Source organism: Cheilinus undulatus, linkage group 10 (assembly GCF_018320785.1).
Source record: "Cheilinus undulatus linkage group 10, ASM1832078v1, whole genome shotgun sequence".
NCBI lineage: Eukaryota > Metazoa > Chordata > Actinopteri > Labriformes > Labridae > Cheilinus > Cheilinus undulatus.
Genome location: NC_054874.1, coordinates 33,602,264 through 33,625,798, shown reverse-complemented (window position 1 = coordinate 33,625,798; position 23,535 = coordinate 33,602,264). Strand labels below are relative to the sequence as shown.

At 39.4% G+C, this 23,535-nt stretch overlaps 1 protein-coding gene across 3 annotated transcripts in view; it reads right to left on the bottom strand.

Annotated features, from left to right (window-relative positions):
* Positions 1-23,535, bottom strand: part of psd2 (pleckstrin and Sec7 domain containing 2) — a 47,759-nt gene that overhangs the window by 8,402 nt on the left and 15,822 nt on the right. For all 3 annotated transcript variants that reach the window (XR_005992485.1, XM_041797865.1, XM_041797866.1), the window contains exons 2-5: positions 22,606-23,120; positions 19,256-20,014; positions 2,422-2,619; positions 524-604 (exon numbers count right to left, since the gene is read on the bottom strand). Coding sequence is in view for 2 of the 3 variants with exons in the window: in XM_041797865.1 (XP_041653799.1) it covers positions 524-604; positions 2,422-2,619; positions 19,256-20,014; positions 22,606-23,066 (1,499 nt within the window). In the remaining variant the exon portion in view is untranslated. The remainder of the gene's footprint in view (positions 1-523; positions 605-2,421; positions 2,620-19,255; positions 20,015-22,605; positions 23,121-23,535) is intronic.

Here is a 23,535-nt window from a genome sequence, read left to right as displayed (position 1 = left end):
CCATTCATTCACAATAAAACACCACTGACACAGTAGCAGTAGGTGCAAACTGGGAACTGGGGTTAAATGTCTTGCCCAAGGACACATCAACATGTGACTGGTAGAGCTGAGGTGAACCTCTGACCTCTCCCAGTCCTCTGCTGGTTGAGAGAAAACCACCTCTACATCAGATCCTCAAATGCCCCACAGTTTAAGATTACAAAAGTTCCCAAATATACCTAGGGCTTTAATGTAACAAATTGCTTTCACATAACACAGGTAGCTTAGTCTGAAATGCACACATAAGGCCTCTTAGCTGTACACAGAGGCTAAGATAGACATTTAAGATTGGGAAGATGTTAGGTACAAGGTAGTGATTTACATCACAGCAGTCAACCACATTGCCTAACTATACCAAACATAAAAGGCTTGATTAGCTTAAGGCTATCACCTTGAGAAGAGGTGAGGAGAAAAATACACACACCCATGTGTATTGATAGCTACATCACACATCCACCACTTCAGAGTACTGAGTGTAAATTACCTCAGGGCTCGATCCAGCGAGAGGCCAGAGAAATCAAAAAAGCTCAAATATTCAGATGCCACCAATTGGCTGAACTCGTTACTGCAGAGAAACAAAGAGATCACATAAACGTGGCGCTGGAAACGTAAGGATGGGATTAATATAAATATTCATACATATAAATACACTGTAAACATACACAGATGTTATATATATGCCAATTCCCTTATACAAAAATATGAATATTAGACAAGAGATCAACATTTCAGCTTTTATTTCCAGGTATTTACATCTGAATTTGATAAACAACTTAGAAGACAGCATTAATTTAATGGGACACCAAATTTTTAGGTGAGCAAAAGTATTGGAACAGATAAACTTTAAAACGATTAAAGTGAGTAAGACTTAATATTTAGTTGAAAATTATTTGCTTGCAACAACTGCATCAAGCCTTGCTGTGATCCACTGACATCACCAAACTTTTGTATTCTTCTTTTGTGACGCTTTTCCAGGCTTTGTTTGTTTTGGGGGGTTACTCCCTTCAGTCTCCTTTAGCAGGTAAAATGCATGCTCTCAAGGGTTTAGGTTTGGAGGTTTGTAGTCTAGAGCTTGACTTGGTCAGTCTAAAACCTTCCACTTTTTCTCCTCATGATCTCCTTTGTTGTTTGGGCAGAGTGTTTTGGGTCATTCTTGCTGCATGCTGAAGGATCTCACTATCTGTTTGGTTGCATATTTATTTAAACAGGCAGACAAAATGTTTCTGTAGACTTTTGAGTTCATTTTGCTGCTGCAGTCATGTGTGTTACATCATCAATGAAGACTAATGAGCTTGTCCCAGAAGAAGCCATGCGAGCCCCAGCCATGACATTACCTCCACTGTGTTTCACAGATGAGCTTGTATGTTTGGGATCATGAGCAGATCCTTTCGTTCTCCAAACTTTAGCCTTTCCATCACTTCAGTAAAGGTTCATCTTTGTCTCATCAGTCCATAAAACTTTGTCCCAGAATTTTTGAGGCTCGTCTCTGTAATTTTGGCAAATTCCAGCCTGGCCTTCCTATTCTTCTTGTTGGTGAGTGGTTTGCATCTTCCAGTGTAGCCTCTGAACTTTTATTAACGAAGTTTTCTACCAACAGTAGATGGTGATACCCTCACTCCTGCACTCTGAAGGTCATTGTTGATGTCACTAACAGTTGTTTAAAGGTCTTTCTTTACAGCTCTAACAATGTTTCTGTTATTAGCTACTGCTTTTATCCTTGGTCTACCCATTCAACGTCTGTTACTGAGTACACCAGTGGTTTCTTTCATCTTCAGGACATTTCAGACAGTTGTACTGGCTCTAGCCAATGTTTGTGCAATGGCTCTGATTAATTTTCCATATTCTCTCAACTTCATAATCTCTTGTTTTTCACTCATAGACTCTGGTTTTCATGTTGGTTACACCTCAAACTATAAATGCAGTCTGCACAGGCAACACCCAAATCTGAAACTGAACATAGACGTTCAGCACTATTTATTGTTTAAATAATCAATGTAATAGGATACACCTGGGCAACAAAACACACCTGTCAGTCACATGTTCCAATACTTTTGCTCACATGATGGTGCTGCTTTCTTGTTGTTCACCCTCTCCCAAAAAGAAAAAACTATATACATACACAATATATATTTATATATACATACATCCATATATATATCAATATGTATCTGTGGTTTTAGATTGTGTTTTTTATGAGGAATAATGTAAACATATGCTATGTTTGACATTGTGTTAATACAGCAAACTTACATTGGGCCGTATGTGTTATACATCAATGCAAATACTAAATATGTGTAGCAAAACAAACATGTCTTCCTTCTGTTTCTGTTGTTTCTTAATCCACTGGTGCATGTGCTATGGTTAAAATGAGTTTTTGCTCACTTCTTGCCCAGGTGTCTGGCCACATCACAGCGTTTGAAACCCTCCAGGTGATACAGACGCTTTGCCAACCTTTTGGCTGCCTCACTATCAGCACGGCAGCCATTGGCCAGTGTGTCAGTGCTTCCCCGCTCCAAATGCTCCAGACTGCCCAGATCACACTCCTCTGAGTCAGACAGCACGTCTGCGATGTTGGCATCACTGGAGCAGAGAAAAATATAAGCACAAGTACACATAGATATGATCAGGTGCCTAGATTAATAAACGAAACACATGTCCTTTGTAACATACCAACTCACTTAAAAATACATAGAGGAAAGTGAAAAATTTCAGAATAAACTAAATTGTATAAAAATGACAGTTATGTAACAACAGTCAAATTGGGTTTAAATGGCTTGTTATGACACTGACCCCATTTCACACTAACTTAAATTTTGACTTGTCTTATTTAGAAAATCTAAAGGCTAATTAGGATTTTCAATAAGCTTTCATCTGTTCTAGTCAACTAAAAATGCTCCAGTTATCTAAGACTGTGAACCTCCAGTTTTGTTCAAATATTAGTGCTGGAGTCTTGAAGGTTATATCTCAGATGTACTTTTCAATGCCTCTATTTGAGGAAAATATAGCCATAACATTAATGGAGGGTGGTTTAAATGTATTTAGGTCAAACATGTTTTTAGTGAATAAATTTAACTTATAAACTTATTTCAGAACAGTTAAAGACATGATGTGTAACAGTCAGCTTTTATTGACAAGAAATTAAATGCTTTCCATTGATAAATATCTTTCTTACACTGAGATTAATTGTAACACTGTTTAAAAATACAGGCTTATAATTAGGCTCTTTTGTTCAGAGGGAACTGACTTCCTCCGGTTGTCATTGGTGGAAAAGGAAGAGAAAAATGTTTTGCACTTTAAATGAAACAACAGTCAAGCTAAACAGAAAGAAAATACTTGAAGAATGAAGGCAGTGTAGCAGTCACTTACTTTTGTGTTTAGATAAAAAAAATATTTTTCTTCCCATTTAACTGAATTTACCCAAATTAAAATATTAAACATTATATGAAATAAAACAACAATTGTATTTGTTGTTTTCATTAGAATATTTAATGAAAGCAACAAATAAATTTCACTCATTTGCTCAAACACTACACACATCCACCTCAATCATTTTTAATGGCATTTCCTCATTTCCTGTGGTAGTGTTAGTGGGCATCTGCCTGTCAGCATTCTGGCTAGATGATTCAGATTTTTTTTTTAAACCAGATCAGCCAAATTGAATTATCCAAATGAATTTAATAATATACACTATTGTTGGGTGGAAACTGCAAGTTACCATAGAAGCCATGTATCCTCTGATAAAAGGAGGGCCCAAGGGTGGGCTCTTGTTAATTTGTGTTGTGAGGCCATAGCAGGCTTCAGAATGAAAACTGACGCAGAGGAAAGGAAACATTCTAAAATGCAGTTAAATTTCCATGACCCCTGGTCAGTCTCATTCCTTCCTATGCTGAAATAGACTACACACTGCATCATTGCAGTAGATCTTTGAAACAGGCCTTGACTTCTCTGCTCTGAGCAATGCTACAATCTCTTCTGAACCAGTTCATTAGACTCATAGGTGTACTTTTCATTTGACTACCAGCCTTGGACCAAGTAATCTTTGGAGGCCTTGTTAGAATCTATGACCACTACATCACAGTCTCAAGGGTCAGAGGGACTCAAAAGTCCTCCAGCAGGATAGGGAAGCTATTGCAAACTCCTTTACACTATTGCAGAAGAGCATCACTGACAAGAATAACAATTAGCAGTCATAGCAGTTTTACATGCAGGGTGCCTGGATTCACCCTCAGGGACAGGGTAGGGAGTTTCTATTTCCGGAAGAGTTAAAATCAGGGCTCCTTATTGTGGACGAGTAGCTCGTTGAGAATGTTTGGAAAATCTGATTAAAATACTTCCTGTGTGGCTTTCACTGGAGGTTTAATGAACATGTCCAGCAGGGAGGAGACCTCAAAGCAGTTCTAAACTCAACTCTTTAGACTGCAAATGAACACCAAACTTTGAAAAGTAATTTGGTACATGTGTAGAATAACATTGGCAAAACCAGTGCCTGCCTCTGGCTATTCATTGCTCTGTGGCAATAACAGACTCATTATACACACACAAATACGAAATAAAGATGATGGAAGATGAAGTGATCGATATCTACCCGGAGGCTTGGCACTGGTATGCCACCCTGAACCAAACATACAATAGTCCTGAATGTGTGTCTGTGGGAGTGTGCGAGCTTGTGAGGCAGTGTCTTCCATGTGAATAACCAATTTTATTGTTTTTTTTTTTTTTTTTTCAGAAAAATGTTGAAAATCCTTTGGTATTGTATTATTGTTATTTCACATATGTTGATCTCTTGCTAACTGTGGCCAACTCTCAAAGAAAAACACCAGCTGAACAACACTTTGGGTATGTGCACTCGTTCCATTGAGCTCTAAGTTTTGCTACGGTCACCATTCTGACATTAGGTTTATTTAACAGAAAATAAAAATATTACAAACCAACTGGGTAAACAGACAGAAACATAGCTTTTCCTAAAAATAAATAAACAAAAATACTGGTAGCAGCTTGTATCTCAGTCCCCAACTCCTCATTCTAACCCTCCTGTAGCCTAATGCTCTAAATGTAATGGTCAACAGACTTTTTTACACAAAAGTTAAAATGGTTTTAAGCTAAGATTGTATGGTATAGATAACCAGTAATAGCTATTTCATAGAAGAAATGGGATTTTTCTTCAACGTTTTCTGTGGAAAAAAAAAAATTTCCCTCGAAGATGAGAGCTGTTCTGTGTCTTCTGTTAATGTACGAGTATTTAAGACAATAACAGAGAATCGTGCCTGTCTCACAGTATGCCTTGCCTCATATCAATTAATATGTGGAAATTATAACTCATTACTGGACTTAACAACTCTTTGTTACATAAACACAGAGCGTCTATGATCCGCTGTTAGTAAAAACAAGTTTCGACTTTTTCTCGTCATTTCGACTTTAATCTCGAAATTGTATTTCGACTTTATTCTCGAAATTTCAACTTTATTCTCATCATTTCGACTTTAATCTCGACTTGTCCAAATTATTTTCTCCTTCGAAAATGACCCTAATCCGCTTCCGTGTACAATATGATTTGCCACGAGGCATAAAAGTCCGTGCTCCCACCCATTTGGACACCACAAGGAGGAATTCACTTTTTGTAGCTACATACACTAAACTCACAGCAGTTGCAGCAAAAAGTCGAAGTGAAAGTCGTATTCCTCTTTCCACATCGTCCCTCGGATCTTGAAAATCAGCAGTGAAACAAGGGCGATGGTCCGACCCCCTCATTATCCAGCAATCGATAAAACCTGTAACCTGACACCCCAGATAGACTGTATCACATCCTCATAGCACAGAATTGTGTCTCACATCCATCTGGGTAACTGCCGATTAAAATGTGTTTAGGAAGGGTAGAACCTTTGAAAGAAGTCTCGGAAGGTGAATGGACAAACGTTCAGTCTGTCTCATTCAGAACGGGCCAATCAGATCGACGACACATGTGACGTAGCGGGCATGTGCACGGAGGCTGTAGGTCTTTCACATTTCACATTTTGGTATCCTTCCTTCCTCCGTTCGCGTCGTTTCCTCGCGTCTGAGCTCCACCCAGCGAGGAATTGAAAGAGAGATGCAAGGAGGAGACAGGAGGAGAGAGGAGGCACAACTAGTGAATGAGAAATCGTTCCCTTCACAGCGTCAGTCTGAGCGACGTCAGGTACTGATGATGGGCTGATCAAACTGATTCACCCTCATAGCCCAAACATTAGCAGACCCGTATTTAAAATAATTTCAAAAACTTTTATGATGACACAGTAAAAATGGTCCACCACAGAGCTCTGTGTTTGTGGATTTTTTCAGTTAAATAGGAACAATAAACAAACTTCTGCCTTAGTGAGGCCGAAAGTCTGTAAGGTTATATCATTCTGCACAAAGTTAAAACATAAACATATTCATCATTTAATCTATCTTTGTTTAAGGGTTTTTGTTCAAGAAAATAAGTGCTATATGAATATTAACAGTCATGAACCATGCAGAGGTGTGACTTTTCTGTCAGAAGCCATGCCTCCAAACCAAACAAATGCACCTTTGTTAAAAAGACTTCTGTGGAGGATACACCAGTGCTTCTTTGCTCAATGCCCCCTCCCGGAGATGCTTCCTTCTTTGATCCTCGCCTCCTCCAGGTGCATTTAAGGAATTGGAAGATCCTTCATCATGGCGGAGGGAGAACGATTTCCGGGTCAGTTGAGGAGACAGGAGGTGGGGATGGACAACACTTTGTTTTGAGAAGCCCCCTTTGTCTCACTTTGGGTGCACTCACACTTTTATATGGCTTGAGTCTTTTCCTTGAGTCTTATGCTGTGTTCCATTTACCTCGGAGCTCAGAAGTCGGAACTGGGAATGACGTCACATTCGTCTGCAAAACAGATTTCCCAGTTGTTTGCGTTCCATTTGTCATAACCACAACGAGTTGGGGAAAAAATGAGTGTCTCCATAGTCACTTAATTTGGTTGGATGTAGAGCATAATGTACAAACCGGCTCCAAAGGTCGGTTTAAAGAAAAGGATGTAATTTTTTATTCTGACAATGGAAATGGAAACTGTCAAAAGCTTTTTATGCTATGTGTACAGTAAATGGACTCAAAAGTTACCAAAGATACAATAATTTAAAATGGAAATAGAATGTTATATGAGCTCAATACATGGAATGAAACACAAAAAGCAATGAAAACTCTTGACATTAGTGAATCCCTAAATATGTTTATTTAATTTCTAGGTACCCCATGTATATAGTGTATTAATTTGTTTATACATGAGTGAATCATTTAAATAATGTCTGCAAGTATGCGTGTATGTGCTTCACATAAAAAAAGTTGGAAAAATGACGTATGCCGTTCTTGCGTTAGCCTGTTATTGTTTTTAGCATCATTCACCAGTTGTTAGCCGATGAACCTTTTGAGCAGCACATTGTGTAGTACTTAATGTATTAAAAGACCGTTGCTGCACAGGACATGCAACCACAGGGTAGTGCTGTGTCTTCAGTTTCTAAATATGCTCTGAAAAACAGCAAACGGTTCTCAAAACAGGTCCAAATCAAAGTTTGTACTACACTTTGTGCCACCATGTTGGGACGTCGTGCTCTGTGCAATAACGAGTTCAGGAGATGTAAATACAACTTGGAGAGACGTTCCATTTCCCACTTCCAGTCAGAAGTCGGAAAAACAAGTCGGAATACGAGTTAAGAAGACAAATAGAACGCAGCATTAGTCCCGCCCACCAGAGACTCATGGGGTGCTTCTCATAACAAAGTGTTGTCTATCCTTGTCCTTAAATGCACCTGGAGGAGGTGAGGCTTGAGGAAGGAAGCAGCTCCTGGAGGAGCTCAGACCGAGGAAACACCGGCTGCGTCTCACTTTGACTAATGTGTGGCTTGGGTCTTTGGCGCGAGTCTTTTCCTTTACTCTTAGTCCCGCCCACCAGAGACTCATGGAGAGACTGGGGGAATCCACTGGAGGACTGAAGCCAAAAGACTGATGTTTAACGGCTCATGGGACGTCCTTCCCTCTGCAGCGTCACGTGAAGCGACCTCAGTTTGTGATGACCATGCCGGCTGATCATCAATCAACTGATCATCAATCAGCTATCAGGAGGCACAAACAGCTGATTGTGTCTCCATAAATTTGTTCTCATTTATTCTAATAAAATATCCACATTGACAGTGTTTGGTCTCAGCGTTGGATCAGAAAACACCTGCATGAAGTGAAATCTGCAGTATATAAAAAAACATGCAGACTCTTTCTACCAGCAAATGATGTAAAATTATTTATTATCCTAATTATTCAGTGTGAAGGCTAATGATCAACCTGGACATTCACTAATGATCAGACTGCACTTTATTGACCCTGCTGATTTAAAACATGTTTCTCCCTGATAGACTGCTGCTCTGTCAGACTTTAATTCTTTTCATAATCTAATAAACAGAAATAACTGACTACTAACCCACCCAGCAAAAAGAATAGTTGAAAAGACATTTGTAAAAAAAAATCCACTATGTCTAAACAACATCTAGATTTAATAGAAAAGTGAAAGGTGAAATGCAGTCATTTTTGGGCCATTGAAAAGACGTCTCTTTAAGAAGGCTGCTGTAATATGGTCATATTTTAAACGACTACTAATGGGCTCAATTTGGACTAAATCAGACGGACAAAACATGGCTCAATTTCCTATGACTATCTTTTGAGTAAATTAAGGCTACGATGGACCGAATGTAGAAAAAAAAACATCTAAATGATGTCGGGTGTTTGGTGGGAAAGAGAAGATTTATATCCAAATCTTTTGATTTTATGAGCTTTTAACATGTTTTATGTTTGAAGGTGAATCAGAAAACAAATCAGATATTAAACTCCATACTGATTCACTCTTTAATATTGATTTCACTAAATGTATTCTCAATATTTCACTGTAAATGGTTATTTAAAAAAACTTCTTTTAAATCCCAGCCCATCAGTTATTGAGCCTTTTAAAACTTCTGATGTTTATATTCTCTTGAGAGTCCGTTGAGTCCGTTTATCGTTTGTTATAAACTACGTTTCTCCTCCATCATTTATCTCAGCTGGTGCTGTGAAGTTTCACTGACATCCACTGTGTAGCAGCATCCAATCAGTGAGTGATATCCAATAAGGGGGATGTCTTTGAGTAAAAAGGTCAGGGAAGCCTGCTCTCATGTGTCTTTGCTCATCGGTCTTCAACTCTCAGTCCTCGGGCTTATGGCTTCGGTCTTATGGCTTCAGTCTTAAAACCACTTAAGGGTCCTCGGGACGGTCTTTAAGATGGCAGATCAGAAACTACTTTCGGTTCGAGTGAAGTCTGAGGACCGAGGACTGATAATTAACGACTTGGGATCTGCCTATAAACGTTTGCAAAGTGCAGGGTCCTTCCTTTGTAGGAACTGACCTGTAGGAAGGATCTTGCAGAGTCAGGTCCCTTAGAGGTGAGGCCAGAGTCCTCCCTGGCAACTCTTGAACACACCTTTGGAACAGGCTTGCGAGTGCGCGTGATTACGTCCTTGGAATGGTCGCACCCATGTACGCGGTGGCAGCGGTGGCAAATCAAAATGGGAGGAGCACTGACAACAACTTGTACAACTTTCAACCAGCGCTGTCTAGTATACTATCACATCATCATATAATCATAATGATAATATGATTATATCATATTGGTCATACAATATAATAATAATATAAATGTATTATTATCATCATATTCTATAGGGCTACTTTTATTCGTCCAGCTTTACTTTGATGCCATAAATTGAAATTGATGAGAACATGGTGGAAACAGGACATTTCAAATTTTTTTGAGTGATCAAGGCCCCGGCTTCCTCCTGATACTGCACTATTTCTTTTATTTAAGAGAGGAAAAATATTGCACATTTGGATTGTGGGTAATTCCTGCAAATGGAGGACATGTGCATCCTTGGAAATTCTCAGTTTTAAGGACTTAGTGCTTGGAAAAATTTTGAGGATCCTTGACATTGGAACAGTTCTCTGACAGCAGTCAATGGCGTGGTAACCTTTCAAAACGGCCACTCGAGGATCCTTCCTTGGTTTTGAGAAACAGCAATAGATTCAAGGTCCTTCTCATTTGGCAATTTGATATCCTTCCTTCCTCCGTTCACGTCGTTTCCTTGTCTCATAACTCCACCCAGCAAGGAAATGAAAGAGAGGCCCAGTCTCAATGTCCACACTCACACACTCACTGACTTTGAGGCGCACTCCCGCGAAGTTCGTGGGGGCTTAGGGCTATCCCACTGTCAAATGGTAAATTGTGTGAGGGATCTCTTGCAGACCTTTAGAGCCCTTCATGCACCCTTTCTGTGACTGGGCATACACTCCTGATCAAAATTTTAAGACCAGTTGCAAAATTGTAAGAATTTACATTTTGCACTGTTGGATCTTAAGAAAGTTCTAAGTAGAGCTTCAAAATGCAAAAAAGAAGAAACGAGAGTGAGACAAAAAAAAGGACTCAGTAATGAGTAGCTCCACCGTTCTTGTTGATCACTTCAAAAATGTGTTTCAGCTTGCTTGATGCAAGTGTTTCCAGGAGGCTAGTGGGAACATTGCTCCAAGTGGTGAAGATGGCTTCACAAAGGGCATCCACTGTCTGGAACTGATGTCCACTTTGGTTAACTACCCTTGCCATCCATCCCCAAATGTACTCAATGGAATTTAGATCAGGGGGACACGCAGGATGGTCCAAAAGATGGACGTTATTCTCCTGGAAGAAGTCTTTTGTCAGGCAGGCATTGTGAACGGCAGCATTGTCCTGTCGAAAAACCCAGCCATTACCACACAGACGAGGGCCCTCAGTCATGAGGGATGCCCGCTGCATCATCTCCACATAGCCAGCTGTCGTTTGACGCCCCTGCACAACCTGAAGTGCCATTGTTCCACTGAAGGAAAAAGCCTCCAAGATCATGATGGTGCCCCCTCCACTGTGCCGCGTAGAAAAAATATCAGGTGGGATCTCTTTTTCGTGTAACGTTGGAAGCCATCAGGACTGTCAAGGTTACATTTTTTCTCATCAGAGAATAAAGCTTTCTTCCACTTTTCAATGTCCCATGTTTGGTGCTCCCTTGCAAAGTCCAAACGGGCAATTTTGTGGCGTTGAAGGCAACGAGGCCTTTGAAGACATTTTTTGTTTTTTTAAGCTCTTCCCTAACAGATGCCGTCTGATGGTTATTGGGCTGCAGTTGGCGCCAGTAACGTCCTTAATTTGGGTCTAGGATCATCCCGTGTCTTGACAGACAGCCAATCAGATCCTCCGGCTCAGCACCGGTGAAATGTTTTTGGGTCTACCACTTGATTTTTTGTTCCATAACTCTCAGGATCTTTTAAGAAATTCAAAATGACTGTCTTACTGCGTCTTACCTCAGCAGTGATGGCGTGTTGCAAGAGGCCTTGCTTATGCAGCTCAACAATCTGACCACGTTCAAAGACAGAAAGCTTTTATGCCTTTGCCATCAGGAGGTCATGACAGTGTGAATACCTGACAGAAAATTACATTGAATCCACATTTTTGTGCAGATTTTGGGTTTTAAAGGCTGTGGTCTTATCCTTTTGATCAGCTGATGAACAGACTATTTCAGTTTAATTGTTATTTTCAGTAAATTGCTTACTCAATTTTTTTTGTCTCACTCCCGTTTCTTCTTTTTGCATTTGAAGCTCTACTTAGAACCTTCTTAAGATCCAACAGTGCAAAATGCAAATTCTTGCAGTTTTTCAACTGGTCTTAAAATTTGATCAGGAGTATATCTGCAGACTGAGGGAATTACTCATAGCATTGTAATGTATGACAGGGATTCCCAGGGATGCCTGCTAGCAAACCCTATAAAAGTGAAGTGAAAAGAGCAACATTGTAAACAAAAAACATGGAAGGTGCAAAAGGGGTTGACGTCTCAAAAATTAAGTATTTTTCCTGTAAATATTCATATAAAACAGCCTTTATCCACTAAGAAAACAGGTCCATAGGTGAGGCATGCTTGTTTTTAGCACTGCAAGATACTGACTGTCAACAAAAACTGGCAGACCCATGGCCCATTCCAGTTTCGACCACTTCAAGCCCTTGCAGCCTCATGCACTCAATTACTTTCCAGGTGAGTTAAGTCAATAAGGGTTCAGGGCTCAGGGTTTAGGGAGGAGATTGAGATTCAGCCAGAGATGTGAAGAAGAGGCAGGAAGAGCAAAGAGGCACAATTTAGCAAAAGAGAAATCCTTCACTTCACAGCATCAGTTTGAGCGACATCAGATACTGATGGACAGGACAGCTGATTCACCTCATAACCTATGGGATTAAAATCCTACCTTTATTTGAGAGCATGCTCTAATGTTTTAGAGCAAAGTTTCAAGTTTTGAGAGCAAAGCCTTTCGGTTTTGAAAGCATTTTTCATATTTGAAAGCAGATTTACATGTTTTGAGAGCAAAACTGTCATTTTGTGCTCAGATTTTTCCTTCAGAAACCTTGTTTGTGCACGCGCATCTCTTTTCTCCTCTTGGATTTCTTCTGCTTGCATACGAAACAAAACTGCTCTCAGCCAATAGGAAGTGAGTATTGGTTCGACCAATCACAGTAATGCTGCATAGTTGCTAGGGGGCTTCGCTAGATTGGCCGAGTGTCCCTTACGGGCGGTTCCTCTCCCGTGCATCTTCCATCTGTTCCCGCTCTGGAGCTAGCTTCTTCCACATCAAAGCATACTTCAGGACAACTCATTGGTGAAACGGACGGTGACCAGAATCAAAGGCATGAAGTCAGTTGATGAGAGTTATCACCATTTTTATTTAATACTAATGTTATGGTTGGTATTGCCCTTCCCAACCTGTTTCTCTGTCAGTTCACTCCCCACATTCCTGTGAGCCCTTCCCACAAACTTGCACACGATGTAGTTTTAACCAGCATGGTGCCGGACAGTTGTCAACAGAAGACGCGAGGAATATGGCCATATCTAATTCTAAGGTAAGAAAGCTTGTGATGTAATTCAAATGAATGAAATGAATGAATGAAATGAATGAAAATAATTCAAATGTAAGCTCAAGGATTTACACCCTGCTATTTCACATTTGAATATTTGTCAGACATGAAGCTCAGATAGCTTATACCAGCCAAACAAGGACGATGCTAGCCGGCTAGCCGGCTAGTTAGCATTGAAGTAACACAGTATACTTACAAATGCTAGCAAGCACCAAATAAAGAAACACACTTTTATTTTCAGTATGAAAAAGAAGAAAGCCTCGACTCGACGATGGTCCTGACTTTTAGCAGTGGCTAAAAGTCAGGACCATCTACAGCTGGAAGGCGTGGTGTAGCGGAAGCCTGGCCGGCACGACCAAAGCTGCAGAGCCAAGGGTGAAGCGGCCGTGGCCGGATGTAGAGATGGAGGAGCAACAGCCTACTGTCCGATAAACAAAGATCTCATAGGGGTGAAGCCTTTAGATAATGGCAGAAGAGTCGGTATGTCTTTTGAATGCATATTTTTCACATTGTAAATCTGTTGTAGTTGACCCCTCCTGTATAAATGTGTAATGAGGCTGTTTGTTTTACTTTACCAGGTTAGAATTAGAAGCCTCACCCTGGAGCAGCTGTAGTGATGACTGAAAGAGATCTCCATCACCATTCAGGGGTTCACAGCTATCATCAGACATGTTTGTTTTTAATACGCTTATTACTCTGTGGGCATTTACATACATTTTCAATTTTAGGTTCCAGGTTATAATGTTTAATTGCTATTTTTTTACTGTATAAATTTATATTTTCACTTTAAAATTTGATTTTGCCTTATACCTTAGTTTTACCTTGAGCGATCTCAACACTTGCTATATTTTTACTTTGTTCTTTTTATCTTGTAAACTACTTGTAGATGTGCAGTTAAAATTCATTTCTGGTACATTTTAAATTCAAGTGAAATGTTATTTCCTCTCGTAATAAGTAATCCTGCACATCTGGAGCGCTCTGCGATGGTGAGAGAGAGTGACCTGCTGCAGCTCTGACAGACCAGGCAGGCTCAGAGCATACGCAGTACAGGTGTCATTATGTTGAAGAGGAGCGCTGCTATAATCCCAAGTTTTATTTTAAGGCACGTAGGCTAGACGATGTTAAAAACATGTAACTGCTAGCTTACTTCTCCGTTAGCATCGTCCTCTCCAATTACGCACTGACGGTTGCAGGGAGTTGACTGTCAGTGAGAGGACAGCTATCTGTCTGTGCAAACTAGTCATTAAAGATTAATGTGTAAAAAAATGCATTTTTTCTCCACTAATATCGTAGCTGCTGCTGTTTGGTTAACAAGCCAATACACGTCTGACTGCAGCATACAGGTCTGATATGACATAGACAGACAGACAGCAGTGTACAAGGGAGAGATGAGGGAGAGAGAGAAACAGGAGCATGGAGGAGAAGATCAATACAGCCCCACACTGCATAAACTTTACGTGTATTGTTAGGGTAAAGACGCAGTTTGGAGATAATTTTTATTAATTACCACTGAACTCTTATAGTACTCATGTTATCATTACACTGTTAGAGAGAAAAGAGAGATCTGTGAATTTACATTAGCTTTATAAACATCAGAACCCAGTGTGATAGTACAGTATGGACCAAACTCTAACAGTGCTTAATGAGTGTCTAATAATGTTTGGAATATTTTCCTATCACTCTGAGTATCAGTAAATATAGAAGGGGTGTCCAAACTATGGCCCTTGGTCCTTTTGAATTGGCCTGCAAGAAATCCATTAAAAAGACCCACATAAGAACATAAAACGTGTACTTTACTCTAGGAAGGGTTCACTAGGAAATCACAATATTGGGGTTTATACAATACGGGAATATTTACAAATTAAATTTAGCAGATCAATACCAATATATAAATGTAGTTTAGACCTAACACTGCCTTCCTTGAAACAGTTTAAGGATGATAAAGAGGATAAAGAAACATACTTCAGTCTCTGGAACTAAAGTGTAAGTAAAAAGGATGAACACAAAAAAGACTTCAGCTGTCAGTCGGTCCTGCCAAAAGTAGAAAAAAAATTGATGAATACAAACAAAATAATTCCAGCAGCAAAAAGCAGCACAAATCAAGGTAATTTGCTCCTCTGTCTGATCTCAAGATCTGATTTTCAAATCATATTGTTCTACTCATCTTCAAGCACCAACGCTCCTGTAAAGTTAGTCAGCTTCCAGCAGTTGGCTCTTGTCTTGTGTCTGAATGTGGAGATGAACTCTCAGCATCTCTCTTCTCTATGATTGTCTGTTTGCTTTGGTAGAACTGTAATTTAGATTATTGTGGTTTTGTTTTTCCAAGTACATTCACTTACTAAGCAGTGATAAAATATGGTGATATGTTTGGAGATTAGAATCTACACCTAAATGCCTTGGGAGCACTCATCACTATCATTCATAAGAACATCTTGTGAAATTAAATTCTGAGTGATTACCGGGAATCAATGTTGATATATTTTCTCTGATGGGTAGGCACATATCTAATTGTAGCATGTCTCTTATAGCCCTGTTTCTTAAGTGAGTTTAGTGAATGGTTAGATGGATTAGACAATTTAAATACTTCAAATGTTTTTATTGGCCTCAACTCCTGTCATTATTTACGTTGGATATGGCATTCCTTCCTTTGTATAAAGAAATACAGTAGGTACACTGTCTAATATCTTTGCCTTTTTCTCTCTTCTCAAACGCTGTTTTTTTTTTTTTTTTTGGCAGATTCAAATGTTTTATAGTCATGAGTACTAGGTAGCTATGGCTTTGTTCATGCATTAAAAACTTAAAAAACGTAATATGGATTTTGCAAAATGTCTACGGGGGATTTGAATGGCAAATATAACTTAGTGAACCTGCGAAGATGCAAAAGTGGGTTGACACTGAGCTCTATAGTTGGTTTGGAGTTTACACTTCTGCAGCATTAGTAAAATTATCCACTGAGTTTCTGTCTTCTGTGGAAAGGGGTGGTCTACAAGAAAGGGCAGTAAATAAGCATTTGCACACTGCAGTGTTAATGTTAGGATAACACTTTAGTAGTTTAAAATGGTCAACTGAAAGAGTAAATTTCTGTGACTACAAAGACGTGTTGAGCTAAATTCATGCTGTTTAGTGTTAAAGAGAGTCATTTTTAACTCCAAAAAGGAATACAAAATAATTTGTGTTAGGGTTCCAACTCTCCAGAAAGAATCAAATTCAACGCTCTGTGAGGTGGACCCATATAGACACTGTAAAACTGTCAGTATTAACTCTGACAATGTTAATTTGACTACACAGATATTGCAGTGTTGGCTGTTGTTTTGTGACTATGATATTTGTGAGTTTGATAATTTCTGCTAAAAACAACAACAACAAAAACATCCACCAACATGCAGTGGCCGTCAACGAGTAGTGACTGACCTGAGTGTGGCCCCATTCTTTTGAGACTCTAGCTGCTTTCAGCTACAGTAACTAAAGTTCAAGCCACACTGTCTTGTCATTTCATCTGCTAACTGCACATTTAGGTACTATTACCAACTAGACTGCATTGTAGGCAAGCCTAACCAACGCTGTGTCTGACACTGCAGTATGAAATATAACTATACATTGTTCAAGCTCATCTGCAATATAGCACACTTACAGCTATGTTATAACTGAGTAATATATAATTATTTTTGTACTGTTTATGGCTATATTTGAGAGCCTGAGTACATCCTTGAGAGGTCGCACATTTGCCTTACACTGTTCCTCCACCAGATGGCTAAAGCCTGATTTATGCTTCTGCGTCACGTTGACGGTGCAGCTATGCGTAGCCCTCTGCGTCGATGTGGACCCCTATGCCAAAGCCTGACATGCACCTCAAAAAAAAAAAAAAAAAAAAAAAAAAACTAACAACGCGTCGGGGCGACACGGACCGCAAGGGCTGTGATCGGTCTGTTGAAAATGTAATTTCTTCATCCAGGTCCCTCAGTGGGTGTACCAGTGTGGTAAATTCACCTGTTCTCAGCCTCGACTCATGTGGTGGTCGTACAGACCACCTCAGCAAACGTCTTCCCTGTCGCCTGTGCTTCAACATTTGCAACAAAAGAATTTGTTCGTCGATATCAATGAGCTCCAACTCCAAATACACCGCTCCACCTCGGTCGCCATGGCCGGAAGATAAACAAGGTTTCGGATGTGACCCCTCTGAAACCACACACACACAAAGCCACACCCACCTAGCAGCATGGCGGTGAACTGCAGAGCGACGCGTTCCCTCGACGCAGAACTTAGAATGGCATCGCGTTGACGGCGTGCCTACGCCATCAACACGACACAGAAGCATAAGTCAGGCTTAATTATTATCTTACCACTATAATTGGAGAGCAGTCTTTATGACTGTATGTCTTTATTTCTCGATTTTCAAACCTCCCCGTTGCTCCAATTGTCATTCATACCTCTCAGAGGACTTCTTGGGAATACTGGTTCGAAACTGGAGCCATGGCAAAATCATCAATATGTTAAGATTCTATGAAATCCAAAATTAAAGTCCTGTTTCTTTCTTCAGTTTGCTCCCACTCACGTCCCCATCCACCAATACAGCTGACGTGCTGACATATGATGAACGTACTGTGTCACTTCCAGTTTGTGCAGTTGCTCTGCTGTTGCATTTCTCTAAGCCTCAATCGAACCAAAGTTACATTTTTCACTCTTTCTACCTCTAACCACAACTGTTTTATAGCTGTTGTGCATTTAGGCATACAGAACATATAATTAACAACAAGCATCCTTGCGGTTTAGCTGCTTTTCCAAACGTTCAGCTTTTCTCCGTCCTCTCTTACCGATAGTGGTACGTGTATTAAATGTAGTTTATTTCTAGCTCTGCTACACGCCCCCTGAGAACTGAATAGATAGATAGATAGATAGATAGATAGAAGCAAGGTATCCAGTAGCAGCTTACAAACACAACATGAGATGTCTCCTACATTTAAGCACCCTGCCCCCCCAATCATCAAAACATAAATACACAGACTCAAAAAAATTTACCAATTTAAAAATTATACTTCAACCTAAAATTAATAGCTGTTGTATAACCACAAGTTAAATATAAAATTAAAGACAAAAATGACAAATCTTTGCAGATGAACACAAATGAGCCTGTATAGAATTTAGAGCAAAAATATGTTTTGGCCTGTCCAAGAAACTGTGCAAAAAGTAACAGCTACATAGCACTGTTTAACACAAAAGACATATGATTTTAGAAAGGACCAAACTGCTTTGTTACTGTTTTTTAGTATATACAGGTCTGTGTGTACTGATAGTATGGTTGCAAGATGTATAGAGGGTGCAAGAATGCTGACTTGACATAACCAGAAGTAAAAAATATGTAAGGGTGTGGGCAGATTTACATGAGATAAGATCATTTAACACAGCTGATTACTGCTAGATGTGCATATGAGGGGAGGAAGCCTTCTTACAGTATCTGAGTTACAGTGAAAATATTCATTACTTCAACATCTGAGTACAGTAAATACATTAAATCAGCAGTTAGTACCGTAATAGGTTAATTGGTACAAATATACATATGAGATGAGTCACTCTACCACAGTGATTTGCGTTACAGTAAGTGGATTAACTAGCGATGCTATGCATATGACTATTTTAAGTTACAGTTAGTACATTAATTAGTGCAAAAGTGCAGGTGACATGAAGCATTTCACCATACTAGTTTAAGTTACAAGTGGTAGATAGTTTTGTGCAAATGTGCATTTGAGATGACCGAGATATATTCCTGAGACTAGAGATGTCAGCGATATAGTGAGGTGTAGTCCTGGGGTCAGAGCAGGCTTTAAATCACAATCAGCGTTATTGGCCAACTACACTTACACAACCAGGAATTTGACCCTGCTTAGCTTTCCTCTCAATGTACAGGAATTTAACATTAAATACACAAACACATAAACCTGCAAAGTCCTGGCATTGAGAATTAGATATGTACAAGTTTTGTTAGTATTATTTCTAGTTTTTATTATTATTATTATATTACTGTTGTTATATACAAATGCTGATTAGTGATTAAGATACAAACTGTCATGTCAAGGGTTAATTTTTAAATGAATGATGACTTAAATCAATTGAAATACTTTGATTTTTCATTTTCTGTTCATCAAGAGTAATTAGAAATGTTGTCTTTAGGTTGCACAAGGTGTAAGGGTGACAATAAACAGAGATACAGTAGATTCTAAACATTGAAAACTTCTTCTTACCTGTAAGAGTTCATTAAGGCCCCGCAGCCATCAGTGGGTACCTGGGAATCTGTATGATATCCATTAGGAATGGCCCAGCGCCCAGGCTGGCTCAGTACAAACTCAGACCTGCTCCCTGGTATCGTGGTTCTCAGTGGGCTTCCACCTACTCCAGCTCCAGCTCCTCCAGCAATGCTCTCTCCAACTGTCAGTTCACTACCTGAGGACTCTGGTCCAACCTCAGCCCCATCTTGCTCCTGAACTGTTGCCAGCTCCAGCTCAAGGGGTTCAGGTCCCTGTAACAGTGCCCTCTGTTGGATTAGAGGTGTTAATGGTGCCTCAAAGCTTACACAGCTGTCTGTCTCATCTGTGAGTGACAGAACGTCCAAAGAGTCCAGGCTGCTGTAGCAGGTCCCTCCCCTCAGCAGGGCAGACTCAACAATGCGCTCAAAGGTTGAACTAAAGCCGTCTTTGTTGTCAACCCTACCTTTTTCACCCTCTTCCTCCAATCCTTGTTCCTCTTCCTCCTCATCATCCTCCTGCACATCAACCTGCTCAACAATCTGTTCAAAAACATAGCTGAAGCTGTCTTGGTTTTCTGTTGCTTCTCTCTCTTTCTGGATGTCTTCTTCTTCTTCCTCTACTTCTGTTTCGGCCTTTTCCACTGTTGTCTCAAAGTTTGAGCTGAAAGTGTCCAAATGTATGCGACTCTCATCTTCTCCCTCATCCTCATCACCCACGTCATCATCATTGTCATTCCCACCTATGCCGTTTGCCAGTCTGTATTGACATGGAGAAAGAAAAGCGTGAAACCCCTTTTACCACATGACACAAACAAGTGGCAGTTTGTTTGAAAAGATGGTCATAATGCAAAGCAGATCATTCATATTCACTGCTGAAAACCACTAATGGACAAAGAACACAACTTAATCTTTTGAGTCAAATATTACTCCAAGAAAAAATGTTTTTTTGAAAGTTGCTTTTTCAAATTATTACTTTGAGTTAATGTGCTTGCTTTAAAAAAATTGGCAACACAATTATCAAAACATTTTTTAATCTTGTCAATGCATAGATAAAGTCAAGAATACATACAGTAGATGGACTGTACATTATAAAAAGCAATAAAAGTCAAAAGCCAATAAAAATGGCCGTCAACAAACATTTTTAGTCATAATTTAGCTGACTAAATTAACACTGGTGTGACAACCAGTATTCTGTTGGAGTGCTCAGATCATTTTAGGTTGTAATGAGTAATGTAATTAATTGGTTCTCCAATTACAACCATCTGTTATATGATGACTTTTTTTATGAACACTGTATCTCTTTTTCCCTTTTTTGCAACAATAAAAGAAATCACATGAGCATCTGCTTTGTTTCTGTTTCTCCTGCATACCTGCAGAAGTTAAACACAGCTGTGTCTGTACATGTGTGTGTGTAGTTAGCTTATTCAGCAAGTGAGATGTCATAGAGGACAACATTACACTGCGGAAATATCCCAGTTATGTTGTATTTTTTGTACAAAACAGGCATCTTCACAGCGGAATCTAAGTTGAAGGCCCATGTCGCATTGTTTTCATTGAAACTGCTGTTTCTAATGCTGTATTCTTCTGCCCAGGTTGTTGTTAGATTTTTGGCATGTTTTAGCATTTAGCATTAGAGCTGCAAAGGTTGTCAGAGTCGATACATTCAAAGGCTTTTAAAACCAACATGTGGAATAAGTGGGTTTTATTTTTCTGGAACACAAAAATATTCTAACTTGTTACTGTCAGTTTGTAATGCAGTAGCTCAACTAATTATTTTTAATGGCAGAAAAAGTAAAAAAAAAAAAAAAAAAAACTTTAGGAGTACAGCTTCCCAACACTGACAGCAACACCTTTAAGGAAAACTTCATGTAGGATGCATTTTCACTGTCCATCCAATCAATTTTTTTTTTTTTAAAGAAAACTAGTCAGCTGGCTTCAGGGTATACCAGCAAGAACATTTTTAGAAATGTAGTAAGTAGAATATTTGTCTATCTTGCAGTGGGGCAAAAGTAATATGTTTCTCCAAAAATAACACTTAAGTAAAGTGCAAAATCTAAAATTCATTTTGTGAAGTCATAATTGTATTATATAAAAAGACTTCAATCTTAAAATTTAAAACTGTCCTTAAAAAACACTGTCCAAAGCACACTGTAGGATTTGTGTTGAGTTTCATGGCCTTTATCAGCCAAGGAAATATTAAATTAAATTAAACTGTATGTTGCAACATACTTTTGTAGGTCTCTATCAGGCCATTGTCAGCAGTGGCTTGCGCACCTGGTATCAAAGGCATTTGTTCAGGAAAAGTATGCACAGTTGTCCAATTAATCAGGTAGAAAAATTGTAATGTAATGTAAAAACTGTACATTGAAAAAAGTCAAACTGACAAGTGCAACAAGACAAAAGATGAAATATTTGCTGCTTTTCATAAAATCTGAAAACTCATCTACCATGATTTCTAACGTTATAAAATAAACCTCATATTTTTGTTATCATTCACAGACAAGTGAATGAAAAGGAAAAGCTTTATTCTTAATTTAAGTTAAAAAATGTTTTCAAAACTGTGTACTGATGCATTTCTGCTCATTTAATTAACCAAAACCCACAATAAAGAAGTTTTAGGAAGGAAGTATAATGCATTAACATTTAACCATATTTTTCTTTACAGACACCACTTGATTGTCCTTTTGCTGGATTTGATGGCACAGCACAGTGTTAATTTTGTTGACTAAAACTATGACTTAAAATGTTCATCGACAGCCTTTTATTTCCATGACCAAATCTAGATAAGGACTAACCAAAAATAGATCTTTGATGATTAAAACTGACACAAAGTAAGTTAGGATTTTTGTCAAGATGATGAAAACAAAACTAAAACGTAATTTTGTTTTCGTTGGACTTTCAAAATCCATAACATTTCTCCACTCCGGGTAACTCTAACAAAAAACAATGCATCTGTAGCAATTTTGCCTCTCAGCTGTAGAAAGTAGGAACCCCAGGTTTGGAAGAGTGCATAGAACACATTACCATGACTTGGTACCAGATTCAGGCTAGAGAATAAATGCTTGGACTAAAAGTACAGACTAAAGTGTGAGGACTTCTAATGGACTAAAACTAGACTAAAACTAAAAAAGGTAGAAATTACTAAAACGTGAATAAAAGTAAAAGAAATGTAATCAAAAGACTAAGATATGACTAACATTAAAAATAGCTGTCAAAATTAACACTAGCACAGTAGCAGTTATAACTTCAGACATGCAATGAACCTGAAAAGGTAACGCCACCAAATTTCAACACTGCATCAGCAACAAACCACGGAATTCAACAGAACAAAGACTTTTAAGAACAAACCGTCCAGCTCGTTGAGGGTGCGTTGCCTCCTCCTTCATCCTCTCCTCCTCTTTCATCTTCTTCTCATGTCCAGTGTCTTCAGGTGTGTAAACCTTCAAATGAACACATCCTTCCTCTCTCATCCCTTCCCTCTCCCCATCCAATGCGCCATCTGCGTGTGTGTCCTCATCACTACTGACATTCATTCTCTCTTTTTCAAACTCACACTTTCCCCCCTTTTCATTTATGTCTTTCCTTCCCTCTCCTTCCCCATTTGTCTTCCCCTGTGTTTCCTTCTCCCCCTCTCTGGTCCCTTCTTCTTGTTGTTTTTGTTCCTCTACCTCATTCACAACTCCTGCCCCCTCCTTGTCCTGCTCTGTCTGGTTGTGTGTTTCTACTAGGTCAATGGAGATGGCTTGATCTACATCTGCTGGATTTGCTGGTGAGGTGGGAGAGGGCAGAGCTTGCCCCTCCTGGTTCATGGTGCTCCTCTCTGAGGATGAGGTTGCTTCAGACCAGCAACCAGAGGGGAATTTCTGTGGGGGAAAAAAGATACAGAAAAAAAGAAAAATTAGCATTCAGTGAAGAAATTTGGAGGACTCTCAAACAACAAGGGGTCAGCTTGGATTTGCTGCACTTCTTTGCCTGTATTGAGGCACCTTTTACTGGTCTGACCATGCTGATGGACACCTCACTAAAAGGGAGCGGTGCAGGCATTTGCTGACTGGCCCCCTTGATACTGGAACTAAGGCCTGTCAAAGAGTGTTTACTGCATGCCAGACCAAATTATTTCTTTGGCTCCATCTTGTTCGTTAAAGTCTGTGCCCTAACAGGGTTGAGTAATCACTCTGCAAAGGAAGAATTCTGTACCCAACTTGACAAAGGTAGGTTCCTTCCTCCAAAGTGATGCCTTGCTCATCCTTGGTGACCTCAGTGCTATCACTAGAACTG